This window comes from Pundamilia nyererei, unplaced genomic scaffold (genome assembly GCF_000239375.1).
Source record: "Pundamilia nyererei isolate P.nyererei 1_Seehausen unplaced genomic scaffold, PunNye1.0 scaffold00011, whole genome shotgun sequence".
Classification (NCBI taxonomy): Eukaryota; Metazoa; Chordata; class Actinopteri; order Cichliformes; family Cichlidae; genus Pundamilia; species Pundamilia nyererei.
In genome coordinates, this window is record NW_005187412.1 from 6,617,545 (window position 1) to 6,644,763 (window position 27,219).

A 27,219-nucleotide genomic window follows, 5' to 3' on the forward strand; every position below is an offset into this window, starting at 1 on the left:
TTGGTTGTTACATTCAAGTCAAGCATTGAGGAGAGCAGGCGCTGCCTCGGTGAAGTGAGAAAAAAAATGAAACAATGTACAGATGAGCAGGACAGCATCATGTGCAAGTACTGCGTTTGGATGCAAAGTCCTTTTGCTGTTTTCCCTCCCTGCTGGTTGCCTGAACCATTTAGCTTAGTCATTAAAAGCTTATCTGCAGTAGCTAATATAAATGAACAAAACAGATATAACGCAGGCGCTCATGTCCTGTGCAGTAAGATACTGTTAACTGCTAATGTTACCCCAGAGATTGACAGTTTTCCCAGTGCTGAGAAGCAAATATTTGTTCATCCATTTTATTGTCCATATAAGGAAAACAGACCCCCAGTCACAGACCCCTTAGTCACCCTGCAGAAGAAAAAAGGAGGGGAACATGCAAGTATCTATTCCCTTAACATGACTTAACAGGAAGCTGGAGAGAGAATCAGAAATGGAGACCAGATAGCAGGGTGGGCAAAATGTGAAAAGGAGACAAAAGGGGTTACCCAATTAGTGACTGTGAAAAGGGTTTAAACAAACTGGAGTAAACAATTTAGCTGAAACAGGAAATGCCAATATCTGATACACAAGCTCCAAAAGGGCAAGAGAAAATTCCCTGGGGTGTCATCTGTCATCTGACGCTGAAAATAATTCAGATTTCTTTTTTTCCCTGTGACAAATGTTTCTTATGATGCAGCGCTTTCCACAAAACACATTTCCTAACATTGAACCAGGAAGCATGTAGTGTTATTCAACAAGGTGGGGTCAGCACTGCACGGCACAATCGTCAGTCACAATGACGATGGAAATATTTAGATACCAGTCAATCAGAATTAACTCTATCAAACAAAACAAAGCAAAACAAGTGTACACTAAAGGTGAAATATCACAGTTCTCTTAATGAGACGTGCTGTGGAGGTAGTGGCAACAGAGGCCAAAGGAAGGGTCAAATTTCTAGATTTTTCCCCCTCGTTACTCATAAAAGCTCAGTTTATCTAAAATACTGCGGTGAAAATGCCTTTTTGTTGCGAGAGGTCGGAGGAGAATCGCCAGACTGCTTTTATGCTGACAGCATGGCAACAGTAACGCAAACACTTGCTACAACCAAAGTATGCAGAAGAGAATCTCTGAATGTACAACACATCAAACCACAATGAACCAGACGGCTTGTAGTAGTGGAAGAACAGGGAACTGAGGCTACGATTTCAAAGGGCTCAACAGAAAAGGACAATTAAAAAAAAAAAAAAAGGGAAAATCTTGTCTGGCTTGGTGAGTCGATATTTCTGCTGTGACATTAAGACGGTAGGGTTAGCATTTGGTGTAAACAACATGAAAACATGAATCCATCCTGCCTTGTATCAATGATGATAGAATTTCTGAGCCATGTTTCCACCCCCTTGTTGCATCTATGCTACAAAGAATTAAGACTAAATAGCAGGTGAGTGTAAACTGGCACTAAGTGATCACAACTTTTAAAAACCTTGAGCCCATTTTGAGTTGTTGTGAGTGCAGAAGTGGGTATCATGACTTGCCATTTCCACCCCCTGAGGAAAAGCTGTTCCCTCCCAGTCCTTTTTGGGAAATCGCTGAATTATCTTTCCACATCCCTCTCCTGAACCTGCAGGTAAAAGCAAAGACAAAGACTGGTCAGTCATTACAGAACACTTTTAGCGCATTAACATAGATTAAACAGGCGCCTCTGTCAGTGCGCCACAGGGCAGCTGTGGCTACAATGTAGCTTGCCATCACCAGTGTGTGAATGGGTGAATGACTGAATGTAGTGTAAAGCACTTTGGGGTCCTTAGAGATAAAGATTTCTCTTTATCAACAAATAACAAATGAAAGTCAGCATGAAAGGATGTAACGTGTAAAAAGGCCATTACTTGGTTTCTCCTTTATCTGGAAAAAAACCCCGAATCATCTGATGATTTCTAAGAAAAGTCACAACAGCCAGGAAGTGAGAAAGTGCTGAGCATTAATAACAAGAATTATTTTTACCTGTAAAAGGGAACTGGAAAAAAAAAAAGATCGTACTGAAAAAAAAAAAGAAAATACATTTGTTAAAAGAAATTTAACATATTATGCGTGAAAGTCAAATAGGTTGAAAGGATGAGGATAAATGTATCAGAGAACTGGGGAGCAATTCATGCCAAACAAAACCGAGTTTGATCAAATCAACCCCTTCAGGAGCTGGAACTGTTGTCTGTTTTTCAGTATTTCCTCTTTTTTTCTTTTTTTTTTTTGAGACAAGTCAGCAAATGTGGCTAAAATCACAACAGTACCAGTAAATTCTTTAAGTTTATTTCTGGATAACAGTTAATAATAAAAACAAAACAAAACAAAAAAAACTACCTTATTAAATAAACATATTTAACCCCATGGAGAAAAATCTCCTCGGTTCCTTCAATTTATCTGCTTTAACTGAAGATACGCTTCAAATAAATTGAGACGGTGTGAGACGGTGTGCTAAAAGAATCGAATCATGGTTGATGAATACCACCTATCTTTTTGTGAATGATCTTCCAGCATCGCTGCAGTATTATCACCAAAACCAATTCAATAACTCTGAAATGCATTCTTGCAAAGTTGGTGAAAAACTCGTTGTGGATAGAATAATGAAAAAAGTCCTGATGAGACTGAGTAAGGCAAGATGTTTAAGGAGGAATGCGTGTGTGAGAGAGACATGAAAATTACAACATTAACACAAAGCAGGCCTGTTTCAGTGATAGCGTATGGACAAGCAAATACTAAGACAACACTGAGCTTATGGTGTGTGTGAGAATACTTTAAGTTATTTATCAGTAAACTTCTACACGCTTTTATAGAGACTAAAAGCATTACAAACGAACTTTGTAAGCTTTTTAATTTCATCTTTTAACATCTTATTTTTGCCGTTTTGAGTTAATAAATGCTGGGTTAGCTCACTCGAATTCCCAGTTACGATCAGTAAATTACCACCCTAGGTGGTAATTAAATTCATATTATAAAATATTATATTATAAAAACCCACTGCTCCAAGCTAAAGTCCATAATTAATCTTAAATGCATATTACTGTGAAGTGAATACATGAAATTACTGAATGATCTGAAACATGTTGCCTCTGAAATAAACCCTGCCATTCACTTTTGTTATTTCCCTAAAGAAATTGTTGATGTTGGCAGGAAAGCATATATACATATGCAGTACAATGTAATGTACAATTCAATGTCATCCACACTTAGAGTACATAGTGGTGACAGAGAGCTGGATACCGATCTATAGCAGTTGTAGTGAACTTCCCATTAGTGAGGTTGACCATCTAGAGCTTTACCGCTGAAATAACTCCCTCACCGATTTCCCCCAGGACCCCATATGGCCGGGTCTTGCAAAACCCCAAAACCAAAATTAGATGCAATAATTCACTTATGCAAAAACAATATGTATTTAGGACTTGATATATGACTGCAGCATTCTTGTTTAGCAATGTTGAAGGCTAATAAAAAAAAAAGCAGCTTTTATCTAATTAGGGAAAAATTCCCCCCACTTAACATGCCAAAAACTGTTTCACAACATGCACTTTGTCACAATGTATTGCCTGACCCCATGACTTCATCTTCACGTTATTTTAAACTCTTAGTCACTCTCTGACAGTTAGGACACCCTTTCTATTCATCGGCCAAGAGAAAATTGCCTTTTATCAGGAGAGTACGAAAGAAACAGACAGAAATTGAATACATGTGTCTCGTTTTTTGGAATCCTTTTAACTAAACTGTATAAATAGCCCTACAGAGGTTTTTTTGTTTATGCAATCAATAAAAAATGTTGTTTTTGCTGTCACATATGGCGCTGAACATTTTTTGTAGAATCTCGATAATTAAAACACACTTTGAAAATATTTTTGAATTTACTACATGGAAAAATTTAAAAACAAAAAAAAATTTCACATGCCACAATCAAAAGCATGATGTAAGTATTGGCTAGCACTAAAATCATATAAAACAGTTACAATGGTTAGGGAAATCAAAACCAAACCATGTGCCTTTTAAGCATAATTTATAACCTGCAACTTTAATTTCAGACAGTAAAAAAGAAAAAAAAACCCTCAAGAAGCCACACAAGGACATTTCTGGATGGATTTGAGGATATTCCATCTTCGGATGTGTGAGGACACTGCACAGCATCGTATGGTAAATACAATCTGTCAGTGCTGTTAGGAAGAGCGCCAAACCATAAGCAGCACCTGTCAAGCTCAGCATAGGAATAAACAGGGAGGTTCTTCGAAAGTCTGCGTTTGTATGTGTACCTGTGCTGCAGCTAGGCTAGCAGCTCACGACAGCCTATCAAATATGGGTGTAACACTATGCATACTCCTCGTGAAATGCACTCACGCCCTTTCAGAGACAATTACTGTCAGAGATCTATTTATGTCTCCATACTTGCTCTCCTGGGACAAGCTCCACTTGGAACGTTTCGATGCACCAGCTGCTGTCCGTCAGCGATAGCATGCTAGCCTTGATTCCTGCCAGTTTTATGGCGTGCCGAGTGTCAACTGACCTTGTTGCACGACCAGAATCTGTAACTGTCCTGCATACTCGGCACAGATTAACCAATCGGCCACCATATGGAGTTCAAAAGTCAGATATCAGAGACTGTAAGTGAAAGATGGGCAAAGCTTCTGGAGATGAGAAATTATGTCTGTGAGCACAGTGTGCACTTTTCTGATGAGTTTATGGTCTTTATCCTTATTTTATGTCTTTCTGAATACAATGTGATGTTCGTTTTTTTTAAATTGTTTTATTTATTTATTTATTTTAATAATGTTGGTCCCATCAGAGTCGGTTTGCATCACTATACAAATACCTTTTGATGTGCAACAATTTCCATTTCTTTTCAAGGTTTTCAAGCCCCCCCCCCCAAAAAAAAACAAAAAACAAAACCCAAAAAAATGCTGTGACTCAGCAAGCTATTCAACAGACTGCTTATGAAGCCCCTGTGTCACAGTTTGGCAAGAGGTCATATGCCAAGGGAAGCAGAATTGCTTGAACAAACAGGGGAAAAAACCCCCCCACTGCAATACATTATCGGAATGACATGAGATCCTACAGCTGCAGCATTCATGCACCAAGCGCCTCAAGCCTGCTGTCAGCAACGCCATGAAATGTAGACCGCTGCAAAGGACAGCAACTAATTTATCATGCTGAAGCACTTTGGCCTTAATGGGACTGATGGCCTGGATTCGGAATTGTATGCAGAGTATTGCGCAAAGGCACTTGAGATGTTTAGATTAATTCAGAAACATGCAGGGAGAGTCGAAAATTATCTTCAGCCACAACAAGTTGAAGGAGACCTGCAACACAGACGGTATGGGGTGGGGGCTGTGGGGGGTAAGCCTTAATCTAACATCACACAAGCTATGTACAAAAGGAGGCAGAAGACAGTGAGACTGCCTAAGTCAATGGTGCTGTTTGAGTTGACTGGAACCACTTAGGGAATGGATTTAACCTCACACTCAGGTAACGTCCTGCTATCTATCTACCAGCTGCTGTTGCATGAGAGCGAGACAGCCACAGACATGTTTATTTCCTACTTAATGCATTAAGAGAAAGTAAAACGTGCTCTGCGAGCTGAAGAGCCTCATTCACATACAGCGATCAACAACTTAGTCTGCGTCTCATGTGCTCTGCAACACGCTCTCCCCTCACACGCGCTCAGATTAATACCAGAATACGACAGAGCAGTGCAGGAAATAGCTAGCCCCTGCATGAACTCATTTACATTAAGCATTCATTTTTTAAAAATCAATCAAACAGACAGAAACTCCCTCGGTCTGCTTTTTCTCATTTTGAAATGCTGAATGTATCAAATTCCCACATGCATTCATTCAAAAAGACTGCAAAGGTGTGAAATACAAACTATTGCCTTGACTGGCAAGTTGTACAGGCTATCACTCTGGTCATCATTGGCCCTGAAGTTCATTGGCAAAAACCCTAGGACCCACCTGCGAAGTTCTTTAAAAACACTGTGCATGCGTAGCAAGGAAAGCTGTGTACCACTGATACCAAGTCAGAGAGTTAAGTGACAAAAATAATTTGCGTCATTAACTTAGAAAGCATTGATGTTTTCCATTTACAGGCTAAAAACAAAGAGAAGCCTGATGTTGTTTACACGGAAAAGCATGTGCAGATATATCATGGCTTGTGCTGGTAGAACACCAGTCTGCCTGACTGTTACGTCTTCAGGTTTTTACAGCTCCTCTAATTGAAATCACATGCTTCGAGTCCTCCAGGTTCTAATTTTCAACCGCAGATGAAAATAAATGACAGAATTCCTCGCATTCCACGAGGCTGCACTCTCGTATTAAAACAAGCCGTGCTTTCAAATATGGCCCCCCTGATAACTATAAAGAACCCCATTGGAGAGGATAATAGAACCCAGGCCTGAATGCGAACATGCTAATTTGAACATCCGCTGGCACGACACGAGGGGAGGATACAGTCCAAAATCAACGCATGTTTATTTATTTATTTTACAGTTTTTTGGCATGTACTAAATATGCCCAAGCCTTTCCAGCTCAATAAAGCACAACCTCCGTGTGGTATGGCCCAACAAGAGGGCTGAAAAAACAAACAAACAGAAAAAACAAAACGTGAAATAAGCGATACATACAAATAATAATTTTTAAATGTCCTCGGGGACTAACTTACTAGGAACATTAAATATTGGTGAAACAGCCTTTACTAAGTGTTTAATAAGGAGATATGTACATTCCAGAAAAAACATTAAAAGCATAGATCTCGTAAACTGACACTTCGACGCCAGCAAACTCTTATCAAGGGTTTGTGGCACACGGTAACAGCTTATAAAAAAACAAAAATATTCCAAGTGTCCAGGAGAAAGGGGGAAAAAACGTGGCTGTTCCTGTTTGTTGTCTTCCTAAAATCCTTTATGTTTAGCTTTAAACTGACTCCTTTCTTTGTAGTTTGTAGCTAATTTGAAAAAGCCCAGTGATTTGTTTGACAAGCGTAAAAAAAGGATCATCATTTGGTCAAATCTAATCGGCCACTTAAGCAATCCTTACGCCTTGATTATAGTCCACTTTGGACACAAATGGCTGGAGACTCAATGGCTGAGTAGTCATTCCTTTTACACTTCTTTGAACTCTCCTTCAAGTCCACCGCCTGGGGGCGCATGCTCAGTTGGTGCATTGGAATATATATATTCTCCTCGGACGAGTCCACGCAGTCACACAACAGGCTAGCACATCTGAACCAGGCAATTTTTTTGCCGCGAGGACCAAAGTGGATACTAGCAGACACGGAAAGTATAATCTCGCCTTTAAACGAAACTCTAGATTTGCTAGAGTCAGTGCGGTCAGTGGTCACTGACACAATTGCAACAGGTATTTTGTTTGTAAATGCAGAAACTCGAGAAATCTGTGGAAATATTTAGAAAACAGTCATCACACTCAGATGGCGAAATGATCACTTTTCGACTGCCTAGTTTGAAGCGCCCCTGTCAATGACCCGGAGTGTTATGTAAGCAGCCTGAAGCTCATGCACGATAATATTTGATATAAAATATGATCATTGTTTAAAACGTTGCTTAAAACTGACTACAAATGTAAATAGTTGCAATGCAAATCACAAAAGGCAAAAGATTCAAGTCGCTATCTCAGAGGAGATGTAAGAGGTGGCACGGAAGTGCTGTAACACCGTGGCAATCCCCATCGCTTTGTGGGCAGCTCAAGAAATACAATATTTTGGATTTGATATTGGATCTGACTCTACATTGGGTATTGATTAAATCTATGGGCGATTTTACTGAACAGAAAACTGTGACAGGACGAATGAAAAAATGCTTTAACTGTTCTATTATAAACTTGAATACATTTCTCACAGTTCACTAAATTATTTTTATAGGGATTATTAAATTCTATAGCCATTCTGCAGAGTTTCATGCAGTCTTTCTCCACACACACACACACGCACACGCACGCACGCACACACACACACACACAGAAATATGTGACTTAGATCGAATGAACCTAATAATTTATTACTCAGTTGCGTGATTTAGCACAGTCCCAACAACAAGTGAAAAAAAAAAGTGGTAAGCCTTCCTGAATAAAACAAAAGGTTCCCCCCCTAAAAAAAAAAAAAAAACTCAATTTATCTTTCTGATTTATCTTCCTGCTGTTACTGTTGATAAAATACAGCCAGATGCTCATTTTACCATGTATGGAAAAGGCCACCAGTGGACTCTGCCAGTTTACGTAACATGCACGTCACCGTCTAACCTCATTTTGGCCCAGGCACTTACACAGGTGGACCATTCTGGAACGGGTTCACAGGTATGGCTAATTCACTTTCTGTCACTTTACTATCACTACCCGAATATAAAGAGAAATTCCATGCATAAACCTAAAAACGTGATTTACTTTAAGCTATTACAGTGAATATATAATCATCGTTTAAGCACAAACATTCTGCTGGATCTGCTCCATCCATAAGAGTTTAGGTTGACAATATAGTCTCCAGATGTGAGGAAAAATGGCTATGGTAGCAATCTTCTTTATTCAAACAGTCACAGTGTGGGGAGCAGCTCCCATTGTCTGAATAGCAGCACAGTCGACGATGCTCAGTCACAGTTAACCTGAAGATAAACTTGTTTTAAAATCCTCAGCTACTATAGAGGTCTCCTGTATGAAAACATTTGCATGCAAATTCTGTAAAAGGCCAAATCTTTCCTGTAACATCATAATCGTAGTACACGGAGGCCCAGATTGACCTCAAAGTTGACCACGATCAGGAAACTAACTTGTTCTGGATGTCCTGTGTTCAAGATAGGCAAAGAAGTGAGCTTTGGTTTTATTTGCATGGTGAAAGGGTACCACAGATTAGACAACTGTTGATGTCATAATTAGCTGAGATCAACAGCTAACTCAGGAAGCTTAGTACAAACATGCAAAAAGATAAATTCCCTTTAGGTCATGCCCAGGTCAAAAGCCAGGAGAGGAGCTTTAGACAATTACAGTCAGTGCAAAAGAAAGTTTTCACAAGAATCTGTGAATTCCTGTGAAAAACTAACCTAGCGGCCAAGTGCTGCTAATCAAATGCACTTAATTGACTGGTCATTAGCAAGTGTGACTATAAAAGCAGAAGTTTTGGCAGTTTGCAGGTGTGGAGTATTCAGTTGTGTGTTAACACAATACCACAATCTTCCCAGGAGTCCCAGTAAATTCATCCCAAGGTCAGACCGTGCAGTGCTAACCCGAGAGCTACAGCCTCCACAGACCTCAGTTAGCATGTTAAATGTTAAGTTCATGACAGTACAATTAGAAACAGACCGAATAATTACGGAGATTAGAGAGACCTTCTCTCTAAAAAAGAACAACACAGCTTACGTTTGCAAAGTTGCACCTGAACAAACCGCAAGACTTTCGGAACAATGTCCTGGACTGACGAGACCAAAGTAGATACTGTATGCCCGGCCATAATGCACGGCACCATGTCTGGTTTAAACCAAACATGTCAGCACACACAGTTCGTACCAACTGTCAAGCACAGTGATGGAGGCGTGATGATTTGGGCTCGTTTCCAACCACAAACACCTCTGTATACCAAAGTACTCTAGAGTCACGTGAGAGCATCTGTGTGACAGTTAAAGCATGGCCCAAACTAAGTCATGTAGCAGGACAATGATCCCAAACACAGCATCAAAGAATGGCTGAAAATAAAAGGATCAAGGTGTTTCAATGATCCAGTCAAAAAAACAGACCTCAACCTTGCTGAAATGCTGTGTTAGCACCTTAAGAGAGTTAGGCATAGGCCACTTCAGTGAGAGAGAGCTTGATAAAGTAATACAGAAAATCTGCTAAAGGTGATTCAAGATGGTGAATCACGTGGAGCACTTGAGTTTCTTACAGGACCTGCATAGACCCTTTGAAAGCTTTTCACATGACAGCAACTTCCTCAAATGTGGATTACAGTTTTGTCCGCCTCCTCTCTGCTCACAGCTTGAAAGCTTTGTTTTCCATCTCAAAGAATAATTTAAACCAGTTTCGATATTCCACAGACAAGTGGTCCCCAGTGGGTTTCTACAAACTACATAAACATTTAAATATACTAATCAGTCAAATTCTCACCAGTTCCACTTTCACTCAGCTCATGAAAACTAAAAGCTGTGCTGCTCTCTTATATTAATGTCTTACTCATGATTCGGGCGGTGCATGTGGAGGCAGTTCCATCCAAAGAATTACTCCCTTTTCTAGCTTTCATCAAACAATTAGGTGCAATTTCTTTTACAGCCTTCGGTTACGTGTGTTGATATAATTCTTGAGACTAGTTTGTTTATAACAATGGCAATACATACACACTGAGTTTATTTGGGATCAATACTGTATCCATTCCAACGTTTTACAGTATTTTGTGTGGATCGAGCTGTATCCTACCAACCCATTTCATCTGTCTCAATATATTTATCCTTAAAATGTCACAGTGAAAATGGTTCCTGCCATGAACTTTACTGTAATTTGCATAACCACAAAAATCACAATGCTCTAATTGTTTAACACCTTTCAACACACTGTGACTGGGGCAACAGGAGCCAGTGGAGTTTCCCTACATATCAGTTTTAAACTTCAACGGAGAGGAAGGAACTCCCCCATTGTGGTCAGGGTTCTTTCCACCACAAAGTTTAATTCCAAACGAGGCGCTGCCAAATGTGGAGCCCAAAAGAAAACAATCAATGGAGGCAGCGAATCCAAGAGTAAAAGCAGAAGTGAGTCAATTCCACATCTGCCATCTTACTCAGTGCAAGAGCCATAAACTCAAAACTTTGTTAACAGACAGTCTCTCTTGGTGATGAAAAATGCAAGGACTGGTAATCAGGGTGCAGGAGAGCCTAATTTTTCTGCTTACATAGGGACCTAAAAGGATTTCAGGATTACAGGAGCAGTGTCACAAATGTTAAAGTTGAAACAAATATTTCTTTTTATCAAGTAACTAATTATACACTGGAACAGCAGATATTAAAAAAGATTGGATATTAAAGGTGTAACCTGTAATTAACTTTTCTAAAATAAATAAAATAAAAATAAACACTTGAATCGCTATAAATCTTCTCAACGACTGGCTGTTTTGTGTTCCCCTCATTAAGATTGATGACAAAAATAAAGAACTGTGAAGTGCGGATTAATGTTGAGACGATTTATATTCTCCTGTCCTTGGTAACCATTATTATCTTGTCACTAAACTAGAAGAAAAATGGAGAAAGTCACTGCAAGCCCATTTTGAAATTTATTATTCACAAACCTCAAACTTTCAGCAAATTTTGATTTAAAAAAACAACAACAAAACAAACAAAAACAAAGGAAAAAAAAAAAAGAGTTTTCCAGAAACACAGAGCCAGCCACCATTTTCAATGTGTTTGTTACCACTAACAACAAAACAGACCACATAACTTACAAAGAAAAACGATACATGGCAGCACTTTATAATCCACATACATCATGAAATTAGCATCCCTGAACATCAGTGGAGCTTACTAATCTAACATCACCTACACAGGAATAAATGCCTTCCAGATAAAGCTATGTCAATATTGCAACAAAGTTTGTAATAAAGGCCTAGTGTGTCTTCGTCCCAAACTGTTATGCACCCATAGCTCAGTTCAGTCCTTCCTGTGCACATTTACTGTCATAAATGAATTCTCAGTACTGTGCAAAAGCTTTAAGGCATCCTTCATTTCTTTATATTCTGCAAAGAAAATAAGCAAAAGGCGCAGTAATCATAACAGTTCATATTTAATATCACCACCTTTATACTCCAGATCTGGCCCTTTAGTTGACCCATCTAATGTTCCTCACACACAAATCATCACAGTGGAAGCCATTCATAACAAAGGCAAAAGGGGAAAAAGGCTGTGGTATGTAATTACACAAGAACTGGGCTGAAAATCAGATTAGAGCAGACACATTTGAAATTCTTAGTCCAAATTTGCATTTGTCACGCTATAAGATCATCAAATTGCACAGAGAAAGTCAGGAGAGAGGTACAACAGTGAGCCTCTACAGCCTTCTGTAAAACACCGTGGAGGCTCTGTCATCTGAATTTCAGCCATTGATCTGGGGGGGGGTCCTGTCAAAATTGATTGAATTATGAATACAGAAAAATGCCATGAAGATCTCGAACCAGCATACTAGTCCATCTGGAAGCATCTGATTGGCAGTGGTTTCATTTTTCAGCATGAAAATAATCCCAAACAACAGCGCCACTGCATTAAAAGCATACATGAATAACGGACAGTGGAATAGCATCAGTCTCCCCAGAGCCCAGACCTCAACCCATTTCCATGTATGATTATGCAAAAAGAAACAAAGGATAGCTCAAGACATAGCACAGTAATATAAATGTAAAAGCATTGTTTTTTTTGTGATAATATGCACTTAATGATAAAATGAACAGCCCATGTCAATCAGCCCCACTGAACAAACTGCCTGCGTCATTTTTTCCAAACCTAATTTGTTTTATTATCAAATTCCTGGTAAGAAAGTTTTTGTTCCAAATAGAAAAAGCTCCAGGAAAAGTTCTATATTTCATGCAGTCTCTAACAAGCTCCTTAACTACGCAGGCATAAACAGAAGACAAGAAGGAACCACAAAGCTACAGATGTATGACTGCATGTCAAATAGTGCTCGAACTTGAAAAAGGATGTGATTCTGTAGATGAAACTACAACCCTACGTGGTGCCGATCAACACAAGCAAAACAAGAAATGGTCTAATGGCAAAGTTAAGCGAAAGTTTAGGAAGACAGCCATTAAGATAAACCTGAGAAGCAGCAATAAATGCTGTTTATAAAGCATTTCCAACCTGATCGAATAACTGAGCAAAAAAGGGGACAAAAGATTGAAACTCTTAACAGTAAAAGTGACATCCTTTTTAAAGAAAGGCCAATGTGCTTCCCTTGAAAGTGGGTTCAAAAGGCAGCACAAACACACTTGTTAAAGGTTGCAACAAAAAGTCAATTCATGGAAGTTTTGGACAGAAAAAAAAACTGGCATGGAATTATTGCTGGTTGACCTATTAAAAAACACTTCCATCTAACTATTTTTCCAAAATTTCCATGATACTGATATGAAGACAACTTACTGTGTTTTTCCAAATATACTTAAGTTTATAGTTACAATTTAGATCAAATTTTCTAGTTGGCAGCTTCGCATTTCTTGCATAACTGGAAGTTATGTTTGTTAGAAATAAACCAAACCCCAATACTCTCCCATTTGCCAGGTTACAGCTTCTATATTGCACTATTATTAAAGCTGGGAACAGCCATTTATCCTTGATAGAGATCTCTGAGATACACATTTGACGTCTACATCTAACCACATTTTACTCTTACAACTAGCTGAGCATCATTCCCATTTGGGATATTACGGGAATCTCATCAACCCAGCAACCGGCTGAATCCATGCCATCACTGATTGCCTAATCAGACATGTAGGTAAACCTAATAGAACAGAACACAAGAAACTTTTGCAACACACCCACTGATGACATTACAATACAAAACCCAACGTGGCTCAAATAGTTGGCAGTTCGTCTTGTAACCGGAAGGTTACAAGATATGGCAGCCTCGCTTCCCTCCACCAGTGTGTGAATATGAGAGTGAATGAATTGTGGAATTGTACAGTGCTTTGAGGGCCCCGAAAAGCACTATATAAATGCAATCTATTATTATTATAATTCTTGTAAAACCACTTGAAATTAAAAGAGAAAACCTTTGCTTCTGTTTTGCCAGGAATGCTCTTATCTAGTCTGTATCTTGAAACCAGCCTTAATGTGTTTCTGCTGACCGCGATCCCACCGTAATCAGAACCGTAATCATTTTGCAGATGACGTGGTACTTGTGGCTTCACTGAGCAGTGACCTCCAGCTTGAGGAGAGGAGGTTTGCAGCCGAGTGCCAAGCAGCAGGGATGAGAATTAGAGAATGAGAATTGTTTATGTACATTTCTAAACTCATTGATGGAAATGAGCTGCAAGTGACCTGAAGAGTATGGATACAAAAAGCAGAAATAAGCTTCCTGTGAAGGGTGTCTGGGTATTATCAGTGATCAGGTGAAGATGTTTTTTGGATGTTTTGGAGAGCCACTACTCCTCAAAAAGAGCCAGTTTAGGAGGTCTGAGCATCTAGGATGCTTCTTGGATACCTTAGCGGGAGGAGGCCCAATTCGGCTAGCTTGGGAATGCCTCTGTATCTCCACATATTAGCTGGAAAAGCTCTGCTCTGCTTGGACTGCTGTCCCCACAACTCAGACAAGGAAGAGTCCAAAAACAGATGGCTGCGTGGATTCATATTACTAGTATGCCTGATAATCACACATCTAAAGCTGCAGACTTGCATCTATCAGGGTACCAATAGCATTATCCTATCTTTAAAAGATAGCAGTAGATAGAAGTATTTTGCTCTTATGGAAGGTCTTCTTTCTTTGTTTTGTTTTTTTTCCAGGACTGTGCTTGTTACATAAGCCGTTGCCCAATGTCCAAACTCGAAAATCCAGACCGTAGAGTTTGGGCTCTGTGTCTGTGAAACACATTCCAAAAGCAGTTTGATTCAATAAAAAGTGATGATACACCACCAATAAATTGTTTCAGAAAAGCAGCTGGGCAGATGCCTCTTTTTCACTTGGCAAATTGCAATTTATGGGGAACCGCATGCCAAACCGTATATAAACCTTTGCCAGTAAAGGGAAACAGCGCCTTAATGCAAAAGGAAAAAGCCAGGATACACTGTGGGTTCGATACAGGCTGCATCCTTCAAACGAGGCGCTTTCACATTCCAACTCATTCGTGAAAATAATTCCAGGGTTTATGGCTCATGACACTGGCCCCCAGGGACACAGACTCAGGTCCAATTTCTAAAAGAGGAATCTGCCGGTTATATTCCTTGCTATCAGACTGACGACTGCACATAATTTTTTATATTTCAGAGGTACGTAAATGACAAAAGTGTGTGCCAGCTATAGGTTCAACCAACAGCAACAAACTCTGGATTTAGAAGGGGCCAAACTTCAGTGTTTTATTGCTTGTTTTAAATCACTTCAGTCTGGTGGACCAATCGCACAATAAGTGTGATCTGAACTATATTTCATGAATTGGGTCATCTGCCTGGTAATGAAAATATCACAAATAGTCTAGCTGGATTTATGTTGACACTCAGGGGACACAGAAAAGAAATAAAACAGCAATTTAAGCAAGTTACTGAAACTGGGTCATGCGATTCCAAAGAAAAACAAAAAGCAGACCTAAGTAACAAACAACAGCATACATGTGGAATTACGGTAAACAAAAAATACAGTGTATGGTATTGCAACTTCAGCCTTACGTACTTGCATGCATGAGCTTGCATTAGAAAAGCTCCACTGCCACCAATTTAAATACTTACCTGACTTTAAAAGCATTAATGTCATATTATTACAATAATAACCAACAGCAATTCATTATTTTAAAAGCTGGAGTCTAATTTTACTACAAACTGTGAGCCAGCCTAAAACTCAACAGATTGTGGGCTCTGTGTTATTTCTAGCAGATCCATTCGTAGTAATCTAACAATGAGAAGTGGGTCAGGGCAGTGGAGCAAATGCCAGCACAGAACAGGAGGGTTAATGAGGACCCATGTAGGGATCCCTGGTTTGAATTAATGAGCGAGGTGGCCAGGAAAAATCTGCCGTCTAGACAAGCTGCTGCACATTACCGTGAATAGCATGCCTTCAATGAAAACACTCTTCTCACTCAAGTCATCGCTGTTGAGAATTCATCTGTTTATTTTCCTAACAAATATAGAAGGCAGTGCGATTTTCAAGTTCTGCTGCTTACAGACACGGGCGTTCCTGCAGGACTGGTGTCCAAACCATCACCCGATAGGAATACAATTCAGTCAGGACTTCAGGAATATTTTTGTCCCCCAGAGAGGCTTCCACAGAGATAAGACATAATCAGCCACAACTCATGCTAGTGGATTTGTACAGCTCCCTCTCTCTCCCTGCAGCTAACTTCTTCATCATCAGGAGGCAGGCAAAGAAAAGACTTAACTCGTGGCCCCTGCGTCTTCTTGTGGCGAGACCATCTGAATGTGAATCCATTCAGACTCTTCGGGTGACGCCAGGAACATTTTGTCCCCGGAGCACAAAATATTCATTTGTCAGTTGGCGCCGGGGTGCACAGAGCTGATGAAAAGCACTGTTTACCTATTATGCATAGCAAGCGATGGTGACTGAGGGGATTCAGCTGCTCCAGCCCCCTTCTGAAAGCACATGGCACTGAACGGATGCCATTGAAAAAGTGGCCGGGAAACTTTCTTTTATATCCTCAATGCAGATTAGATCAGCTTTTTAAACTTTCTCCAGGCAGCTCATTATGCATCACTTTCACAGGATAACAGTGCATCATGAGAAGTGATAAACTGCAAAGTACCATTCATGCCCTGTGCACAGCACGAACAATGCGTGCAATGCCAAGATGTTTTCATGGCTTTATCTATGAATGCTTGGAAATGTGTGCAAAGCTGTTTCCTGTCTTGGATGAAAAGAATGCGAGGCTGGACCTGAGGTACAGCTTGTAAGTGGAAGCATGAGGAGCTTCCTGTCCCACAACAGTGGAGAGGGAAGAGGAGGGAAAAGGACACTGGCCCAGAGCAGGCACTGCCCTTTTGTTGCAGCTGTATAATGTTACGCCCATCATGAACCACTTCAGCATTCTTCCAGCAAATAAATAAATAAATACAACACAACAACTCGCTGACAAATGTGGCTACAGGGGGTAAATACAGACCGGAAACAGAGCATGCAGGACAGCTGAGGTGCAACAGCAAGCCCCTTCCCCTCCCTACCCAAATTTGGAGCCCCCCCTCCTCCCAAAAAAGAATACACAACATAGAAGCAAAACCGGCTACCAATAGCAATCCTGACCTGGCTTGAGTAAGCACACAAATATGATAAAGGAGGAGCTAGATTTTGGTTTTATGTGGCTGAATGGCCCCTTAGACCTGATAACAAGTTCACGATCAACAGGGCAGGATGTGACAGATTTTTTTTTCTGAATCCACGAGAAGTTTCAGCTGATCCAAGTCAAATATCCCAAACTCCTCGTGTGTAAACATCCACTGGTGACTTAACATCAGGCGTGTGCTTTCTGTGTAAACACACGCCCGCTGGATTGAGCGTGTGGCTGGTTGAGGAGGAGGGGGTAAAAACCAAAAAGGAAGAAAAAGTATCTCCCAGTCTCGCCTTGTAGCCGTGTGGCTAAGCTAGCGCAATGCTATCTAGCATCAACATCATCACACACACACTGACTGACGGCCTGGACATAAACCTCAGCTCCGCCAGCTCAATCTGAGAGCCAAACTTACCGGCTTTCTCCTGATCGTATCCCACGACAGTAAAATAGTCAGCCAATCTAGCCATGTCTGCCGCTTTTCCCGAGATTTACCAACACAATTCAGCATTTTTCCTTCTTCCAAAGCACAGCCATGTTTGACAGAAGGAGTGTCACTGCGCTTGCGTGCAGGAGCGGGATACATCCATGGGCGTGGGCCCTCTCGAGTTTACAAATACAGCTCTGTGCTCCAGCAGAGGCTCGTTTTGGCCCTCAAGCACTGTTTCTTTTTATAAATCGAGTGCAACCAAACCTACAGCCACCAAAACCAAAAGAATACTATATTTTGCTATAACTGTGTGAAGTTTAGGAAAATTATTTTTATTTGAACGGCCTCATATCACAGCATTAGTCAGCTCATGGCACAGTTGTAAGGAATATGCAGTATAACAGAAAAGAAACCAAGCAATTCTAATAGGGAATTTTATCTAGGCCACTCTTGGATTTGCTAGAGACTCTGTGAATAGAATAGAATAGAATAGAATAGAATAGCCCTTTAGTGTCATTGCACGTGTACAACGTGGGTGCTCCAGCCAACCGTGCAGGAAAAAAATAGTAAAGACATCAGGAATAAAATAAATGGAAAACAGAAGAGACAAGATATATACAGTAGAACTGCTCTAAAATGCAAACAATTAAAAAAGAAACACACACACTCACTTTCACTTAGTAATGTAAAATATTTGCATCAGATTTTTAGTCAGCAGAAGTTTCCATGTTATTATATCACCACATGCTGTTTTATTATCCATGCTATGCTCTTTTTTTAGCATGGTGATTGTGATGTAACATCTCTTAACCAGTGGAGTGTGTACAAACCCTTAACCTTAAGTGCACATTGGCCACTAGTCAGCTCTGTTTGAAGCTAAAACTGGATTTTCTGATTTATTTTTACTTTTTATGCTACGAACTCCAACGCCAACTGCAAAAATTAAAAATCCCCATGCAGGGACTATTCCATAGACTTACAAATTTAATGTAGCATTAATTTTTTAGTTGTTTTTGTGTAAAAAAGGGGTCAAATATCGTTTTTGCGCAACATATTTAGTATCAATGAAAAAAAAGAGAAAAGGACAAGCCGAGTAGCACGTGTCGATGAGTAATATGTGAGTGAGAGAGACAGGCATCCACCACCACCACCTTTGCTGTCAACAATAGCAGGAAGACAGCAAGCAATTTCCTCTCTCTTCTTCTTTTTTTCCCCCTCGTGCTGTTCATCTGCTAGAAAAAGGACACAGGTAGTCAAAGAGTTTTACCTGTGGCAGAACATATTAAAACTCCTTTTTTATAAAGTGTTTATCGCAACACAAGAATGATCATTATGTAAACAGACCCCACAGCACAATGGATATTTCAAGGTAATAATTATGACTTACCTTTGCAATTTGTGCTTTGGGGACTGACAGCCTCTTTTTTTCCCTCTCCTCCCAAACATGACAACTGTTGCTCGGCTTTTCTGACACACAGACCTACTCATGCATTAAACTGTAAGGTTGTACAAAAACTGTCGGGTCATCTTACCAGGACAACATCACAAAGGACTTTCAAAAGATTGCTATATAAGGAGCCAAAAAGCACTAGAGGAGTTTTGTTGTCATGATTGCACCATCTCTTGTTGTAAACTCTGGTAGGGGAATTATTTGTCCGCTGGAGGCAATTATCATTACAAAGTGCTTGCAAAACATTCGCTGGTTTACAACACATGTGTTTGGCATTTATGTATTTTTTTTTTTAGTTTGAAATATGACACCAAAGAATGAGGTTGTCTGAGTTATAAATAAACTCAAGAAAGTTTTTAATTATAATGATATACGAATTACAGGATGCTGGTGCGCTACAGGGGAATTTCAAGCGTTACATCGTCTTTAATTCAGTTTGAGCTTTTCTTCCCCATAATTGAAAGTGAAACAAGTATCAAAACTGAAAGAAATACTTGGACCTTCTCTGCAATGTTAATTTATACCATATCCAGTGCCTTGTGGAAATTTCTGTACTGGAATTTCTATTCTGAAAAAAAGAGAAAAGTTGGTATTTACAGCATTTCACACACAGGGTCATTCTTGGGTGCATATTACCTGTTTGTGCTCATCTCAAATACAGACACACACTAGATCTTCACTAGCCGTGGCTCAGTGAGATGAGATAAACAAAGTCTTAGCCTCCCCAGCTGGTTATTTTTTATGCAATTTTATGTGATTTATTTATTTATTTTCGTCCTCCCTAAGGGGCTCGTAATAAGCATCTGTCTCACGAATCCCACAGACAGTTTGGATTTTCCACGCTGTGGAAATCTAAAACATCTTCCCGTGTTTTCGTGTAAAAGCAACATGCTAATTTTGAGTTATAATGAAAAAGATATAAATATAATAAAGTTCAAACTGATGAGACATGTTGGTATCACCTGTGTGAACTTGCATTCCTAAGGTGAAAAGTGAGGTGAGATTACTCACACACACTGGCACACTGAGTTAATATTGTTCACACGTGACAGTTCTTTTGTAACTTTATTTCTAGTTAATTGTAAAATTCCATTTCACATTTATCTAAATAAATTTGTGGTAAGCCCATAGTCAAATATTTGCCTCTTACAAACAAAAACATAGAGCATACTCTGTTTATAGTTGGGAATACATGTATTATTTAATCCCTTATTATGTTCAGTGTCTCTTTCAACGTCTCAAATTCATCATCCAGTACATTCTCAAGCTAACGTGGAAGTTCAGCACATCAGGGAGTGCCCTGAAAAGGAGTCTGATGAAGCATTCCTTAAATTTCACTTCAAACAATTAGCCAGATGGACTGAAAAGAGCATTAACAAAAACTATAGCCGTGTGACCTTAAAGTCCAAATATTACAACTAAAGTTCAAATATTACAGCCACAAAGGAAAAGCTCTTTTCTTTCTGTGATTAACACCCACTGTAGAAAGCAGCTGTCTGACGCGAACATGTTGTACGTTTACTGGCACAGTGAGTGCACTGTTTGACTTACATAAATAATGACTACCCATTTGGTTATACACACACTTAAATTCAAACAAACAAACAAACAAACATTATTTTATTTTTAAGAGTCATGCTGAGGTGCAAAAAGAAAAAGAAAAAGAAAAGAAAAAAAGAAAAGAAAAAATCTAGTGCTGTGACTCACTGAAAGCATGAAAGAAGAACACAATGACAGCAACTCTTAAATTTCCTTTAATGCTTCATGTTTAATGCTTTTTCAAATGCATTCCTGAAGTTTTAACTGCTGTAGTACATGAACAACAGCGCAGCAGTAGTGTACTGGATGGGGTGGGGGGGAAAGGATGAGAGAATGAGTGTGTCACTCATTAGCCCCTCCTACAATTTTTGTATAAAGGGCTGTCCGTCTGGTGTGTAGGAGCTATTAGCAGAGTGACACAGCTGCCTTACAGAACTAGAAGCAATCTCAAGAAACCTGTGGAGTACTCTTTCCCAGCTGATTCTAGAAGAAGAAGAAGAGCTTTCTCATCCAACTAAAGAACAGAGACTAAGGTATGTGCACTTGCCTTTAAAATAGACATTGCTTAGATTTGTTATGCCACTAGCTGATGGCTTTATCCTTGCTTTTTTGAGGTCAGGGCACAAGTGTAGAGACAAGAACAGGTTATCTGTCTGGTTATATAAGCAGTTCAGCTCTTAATGTGTGCGTCTGTTAAGGAGTTGCCTTTAAGGTGCAAAGCATCCAACAGGGGCAGCATACCATGTGCTGTTTACCATATTATTGCACATAATTTTGCTGTTTTGTTCTATTTAATCAGGTGACTGAGTTGAATTACATTTGTTTGTGAACTATTTTTGCCTGCTTAATGGGAGACTGTGTCCTTCACAGTACTGGCCAGGGGCCCAAAGCATGGTTGTAGGTTTACTTAGCCCAGCAAGATCTGACCTTAGCTTAACTTTCTAAATAAATGAATGATGTGTGCAAATAACTTGGCTTTTGGACTCTTGTGTAAGCAAGCACACTTATTACAGTATGAAGGAGTCTAGCATGGACAGAAGGACAGCAGGAAATTTGTATAGTTAAATATTAATAAAAATGTACGAGTAACTAACTATTGATTTTTTTTTCCTTCTCCAAACAGGAGCCAAAATGAAATTGATCTTCCAGTCCTTCATCTGCTGCTGTTTGCTGGCAACAGTAGCACACTGTGTGGAACTTGAAGTGAATCCTGAATTGAAAAAGAGGTGAGTTAACTGAGGCATGATTTTCATTTGAACCCGAGTCAGGGTGTGACACTCAGCATTTCAATTATCTACCTTGGACTAATGGCATTTTTTCCCCTTCCTCTTACAGGCTAAGCATATGGCTAGGAAGCAGACTGAGGCGAGATGTTGACACCATATCAGTAGAGAAGAGAGCAGAGGCTGAGCACCTTGTCAGACCAGAAGACATCAGGGATACATTGTTGCCACATTCCAGGTAAGATCGTGCAATTCTGACAGTCTTATTATAAAGTAAATATAAATTCAAGAAATCCAAAGTCAGCTATTAACAGTTCAGGATTGAACAGTATAGACTCATGCCCTCTCCCTTTGTCCTCCAGCACTGACATCCACGTCCGGACCAAGAGGTCTTCAGGCTGTTCCCTGGGTACCTGCACAGTGCACGACCTGGCAGATCGTCTGCACCAGATGGGCAAGTTAAGGGGCGGGAATGCACCTGCCCACAAAATTAGCGCACACGGATATGGCCGGAGGCGTCGCTCCCTTCCATCATACAGAGTCTCACTAAGGCTAGAGAAGGGCAGGCTGAGGCCCGTGTGGAGCACGGCTGACTCACAAGTTCACAAGCTTGAGGCCCTCCTCAGACGGACATGAGCACCACTTTGCAAAGGGAGTTGAGAACAAAAGCAAAGGAGTAGTGTCCTGTGCGCTCTGCTTTAAAATTCTTGAAGTGCCTCAGACTACAGACTACAGCCAAGTATGCTCCAGCACATTTGTTCCAGGCTGGAGGACTGAGTCAGTGAATCAGAGCAAAACTGGCTGCAGCTGAGTTTGTCCAAAGCCCGAGCCTTGCAATGAGCTCAGCAATGTACAACTTTCAAAGAAAAAAGAAAAACTGCAGCTGCTTATAGACACTGGATGGCACAGCATGGAGCAAACTACAGGTGCTGCTCTCTGCATGGCAGAGGAAGAGGAAGAGTGCTAATACCTGGCAAAGTGGACTCATCCTCTCGATCAAGGGGGAGGACTCTTCTAATATTCTGGGACTTAACACATTTATTCCTCAAGGCCAAGACTTTGATAAGTGCTATCCTTTAAGGATTTGTGCCATTGTGTTCCATGAAACTGTCAGTACTTGTCTGCACTTTTCCATTTGGACTTAAAGTCAAATGAATCATCAGGAAAAGACATCTTCATCACAATGCCAAACACGAAGATAGGCTCCACAGCTCTAAAGCTATCAGTTTATATCAAGTTTTGGACACTGTATAAGGGAAAAATGCCTTAGATTATGTGATATATGTGCCAGTTCTTAATGGACTGAAATATACTTGAAATGTTATTGTTTGTAAAAAAACACAAGTGCAATCCATATTTGTTTTTATTGCAGGTATGTGTAAATATGAATTACTTTATTTAAATATTACATAGGAGTTACAGTAAAGTACTTATACAGATAGAGCTATTTTTGTACAGGAAGAAATCTATATGGGCATTGTAGCTATTTGTCATTACTCTTGCAAACTGTGGTAATAGGATATCTGTTTTAGAGGTATATTATATATTTGTAAATGTGTTCTATTTTATTTGTGTCGCAGCAATAATGTCATTCAATAAACATTTTGCATACAAAATCTAAACCTTGTTTGGCTCTCCTTTCTTTGTGCTCCTGGCTCGTGTGAATTCAAAGTGGCACTCTATTGTCTGAGGGCAGACTGTTACAGCAAAACAAAGAGCACCTGGACTCTGTTAAGTGTTTAAAGGTTCTCATTAGAGCCCCCCTCCCTTCTCTTGCTGCATCCCCCTATTTATGATCCCACTCAAAAAAAAAAAAAAAGGGGGGCAGACAGGTTGCCAGGCACATTCCTGCTAGGTTCAGCTCACATTTGCTGGCTCTCTCGACACCACAGAGCAGCCCTGAAGCCACTGGAGGAGGCTGAGGCTTTGGCAACATCTGTGTTCAATGGAAGATGTTTGGGACACAAGTCGGCTGATGTGGGGGGTTCCGGTTTAACATTCTTTCCATATCATCCCAAAAGCTACTCAAACACAGCACCGATCAAAACGTTCCCGTTCCAGCACAACAAAGACCGAACCAGATTAAAATCATTCAGATGTCCCATTTTCACCCCTCCTAAACCATTTAATATATTCAGAAGTATTCACAACAATGAAATGTGCACTTTTTAACACTCATTTAAATCACAGAGGGAATACAAGATGGGTCTTTCATATCAGCTCAAAGATTATTACTACTCTTTCTTTGTAATTTGAATGATAAGATTCCTGCTTTTAATTTAGTGGAAATTCATATTACAGCTGTTCAAAGTGCAGGTAGAAACAAAGTGAGGATCACAGAGGTGTTATGTGTCCTCTATTGCCATCTAGAGATATTTGATGGCCATAACTGCAATATTATGGCACAATTTAAATTGGTATTATTTATTCACTTAGGTTAGTCAGCTGAATGAAATTATTAATTAACAGTGTTGGGTGAGAACCTTCCTTTTTTATATTATTAGATTACAAATTTAAGTTCTGCCTATCCCGATTGTGAGCATTCACAGTTTAAAAATTCACAGTTTAAAAACTGTGAATGGGCGATCGTGGCTCAAGAGTTGGGAGTTCGCCTTGTAATCGGAAGGTTGCCGGTTCAAGCCCCGGCTTGGACAGTCTCGGTCGTTGTATCCTTGGGCAAGACACTTCACCCGTTGCCTACTGGTGGTGGTCAGAGGGCCCGGTGGCGCCAGTGTCCGGCAGCCTCGCCTCTGTCAGTGCCCCCCAGGGTGGCTGTGGCTACAATGTAGCTGCCATCACCAGTGTGTGAATGGGTGGATGACTGGATATGTAAAGCGCTTTGGGGTCCTTAGGGACTAGTAAAGCGCTATATAAATACAGGCCATTTCCCATTTAATATAGTTTTTGTTGTAAAAAGTTTTCATTTGAACGATTTAGATTTGTTTTCTATTTTTGAAGTATAGACAACTGATACATTTAATAATTCATATAGAACAGTAACTAAAGACAAAACGTGAACCACAAATTACAGAATAGCAAAAGAGCCACACATAGTGCAATAAAACTGAAGCAAAGCAAATGTGCCATCTAGTGGTAAATCAAACGATGGATTTCTTAAATATTAATTTACTTACACTTCGTCTGGGAATTAAATTCCAAGACAAAAGGAAAAACCTGCAGGAAGTAAAACTGTAAAGTGTTCCTCATCACTGCAAAATCACTCTAAGAATAGAATTCTAACCATGTAACGGTGTCACTCCTTCAGTAAGCCAATCAGCTGGTGACGCCAGAGACGTTTTGTCACTGGCGTCACCAGTCTGACTGTGGCATGATGATGGCATCAGCAAACTAATGAGTCTAGACCAGCTGGTAAAAAACCTTACAGACATTTCACAGCTTACTGCAGACTAAACTCCAGGTGTTGCTATTAAACTCAAAGAGCTATCATGAGAATTATTTTAGGTCCTGCTTGTTGTCAGCTAAGATCCACTCACTATTTGAAATTTAATACCAAAATGCAAATGACTTTCATCTGGAAAATGCAGAAAAGAATTATGGTAACAATGAGATCCACATACTTTCATTGTTTGAGGCACTGCTGAGAGGAGAGGGGACAGGCGAACACTCTATCTGATAACAATAATGTCAATCAAAACGATACAGGCCCAAGACTAAGAGCTAGGCCTCTGAAGCCGACTCTAAAAGTACCTTGACAACCTGAGCTGAGAGGATTATCCTCATAATCTCCACCACTATCAGTCTAAATCTGGGACTGGACCCGTTTGTGGTTACACCAGTAAATCTGAGTCCTCTTGTGAGGCGATGTGAGGAGTTGTGCAGTATTCACTTACAGCCACTTTATTAAATACACCAGTTCAACTGCTTCTTAATGCAAATATCTAAACAGCCTGTCAAATAGCAGCAACTCAATGCATTTTTGTAGACATGGTCACGAAAACTTGCTGAAGTTCAAACTGAACATCAGAATGAGGAAGAAATGTGATTAAAGTGACTTTAAACCTAACATGATTGTTGGTGATCTTCTGGGATCTTCCCACACAACCATTTACAAAGATCGTTCTGAAAAAGAGAAAATATCCAGTGAGCGACAGTTCTCTGGGTGAAAATACCTTGTTGGTACCAGAGATGCACGGCGAGAGTTTAACCTCCTAGGATGGTTTTGTCAAACACTATAAAGTCACAATAGCAAAGAGAAATTAAAAATGCATGCCATGAAAGAGTTTGGGTTTTAGGAGTTTAAGGTGATAGAATGGGAGCAATAACTCAAACAACCACTCAATACAAAGAAGGTAAGCAAAAGGGCAGCTCTGAACAGATAACATATCAAACCGTGGAGCAGACGGGATATAGCAGCAGAAAAGGACAATGTTTGCCACTACTGTCAGGTAAACACAAGAACCTGAGGCCAAAATTCGTACATGATAACAACCAGAAGACTCTCTCTTTGGATGATCTTTGGATGGATGCTATGTAAATTTATTAAGAAAATGAAATTATAGCAAATTAAGTCAATGCACAATTACAGGCTTTAAAAAATACCCCCTTAGTGAAATCCATTACTTTCTTTGTAGGTCCACGTGTTTATCTAATGCAGCGGTTCTCAATTGTGGTGTAGTACACACTTTTCATCAGTGATTGGAGAAAAGAGTGAGTTTGGGATTGTAAACACCTTTTCCCTAGCTTCTTGAAGTTAGACATGCTATGAAAAGTTTGAGAACTGCTGATGTGATGTGTGTGCCATGCCACTTCTCAGCAAAATATCCTGCAGTGCAACAAATCAACCACAAGAGGACATCTCTGCCTCTAAAAAAAGGAACGAGAAATTTTGGGGGGAAAACCTAACAATTCATATACTGATCTGCTGTGAATGCAATTACTACTAATATTAACCTGCCTCATAAAGTTGTGGAAGGTCCATTAATGGCAGACTTCAGGATTCGGTTTTAGCTCATATCCTCGCACTAAAATTTGGCCATGAAAGAGTTAAGGATGGAGCGATGTGTGCTGCTGGCTGGTGGGTGAGAAATCAAATACTTTCTCAGCAACAAAAGCACAGCATGACTTAGACGTTTCTGAGAGACCTTGAGCACAGTTTCAACTCACTTCAGACACAGCAGAGCCTGAAGAGGTGAGTGGACTTATTTGACATACTAGTCTAGTAGCTGAGATGGCCACCATCATAAAGACTGAAAGGCAAAAATCACTTTAATTTTTCCTGCTAGGTCTTCACGTTTGTATCTATTTTTCTCCCCGTCATATAGATATTGACGGGGAGAAACAAATTCTATACAGATTTGTTACACTGTATGCGATCATTTGTCACTCGTAACAAGTTTATGTGTATCCATATCTAAACCACTGCTGCATAAAAAGAACACAGACTTACGGGAAAGTCTATCTGACAAGTGTTATAGAATTGCTGAAAGAAGAGCGGCTTGATATTAGTAGTTGAGTGCTTTGTTTTTTATCTGTACTGTTTTCCAGACCCTGGCCACTGAGAAAGATGAGAAGAGAAGACACACCTCTTTTAAAACAGCACTCAAATCCCGGCTTAGGGAAGAGTGAGT

The 27,219-nt window shown here is 39.9% G+C and overlaps 2 protein-coding genes across 3 annotated transcripts in view; one reads left to right on the top strand and one right to left on the bottom strand.

The window, feature by feature from the left end:
* sbf2 (SET binding factor 2) overlaps window positions 1-17,561 on the bottom strand; it is a 104,990-nt gene extending 87,429 nt beyond the window's left edge. For both annotated transcript variants that reach the window (XM_005724339.1, XM_005724338.1), the window contains exons 1-2: window positions 17,405-17,561; window positions 1,551-1,636 (exon numbers count right to left, since the gene is read on the bottom strand). In XM_005724339.1, the coding sequence (XP_005724396.1) occupies window positions 1,551-1,636; window positions 17,405-17,459 (141 nt within the window). In that variant the 5' untranslated portion in view covers window positions 17,460-17,561. The remainder of the gene's footprint in view (window positions 1-1,550; window positions 1,637-17,404) is intronic.
* A 3,261-nt stretch (window positions 17,562-20,822) lies between these two features.
* On the top strand, window positions 20,823-22,996 carry adma (adrenomedullin a). The gene is made up of 4 exons (XM_005724340.1): window positions 20,823-20,941; window positions 21,532-21,634; window positions 21,744-21,869; window positions 21,994-22,996. Exons 2-4 carry the CDS (start codon window positions 21,540-21,542, stop codon window positions 22,265-22,267), a joined length of 495 nt encoding a protein of 164 aa, XP_005724397.1. The 5' UTR covers window positions 20,823-20,941; window positions 21,532-21,539; the 3' UTR covers window positions 22,268-22,996.
* Window positions 22,997-27,219: the final 4,223 nt, after the last annotated feature.

Excerpts from the sequence above, each read along its gene's own strand:
- adma (XM_005724340.1), top strand. The coding sequence starts at position 21,540 with ATGAAATTGATCTTCCAGTCCTTCATCTGCTGCTGTTTGCTGGCAACA. Across the intron at positions 21,635-21,743 it reads AATCCTGAATTGAAAAAGAG|GCTAAGCATATGGCTAGGAA; the intron begins GTGAGTTAACTG and ends TTCCTCTTACAG. Across the intron at positions 21,870-21,993 it reads ACATTGTTGCCACATTCCAG|CACTGACATCCACGTCCGGA; the intron begins GTAAGATCGTGC and ends TTTGTCCTCCAG.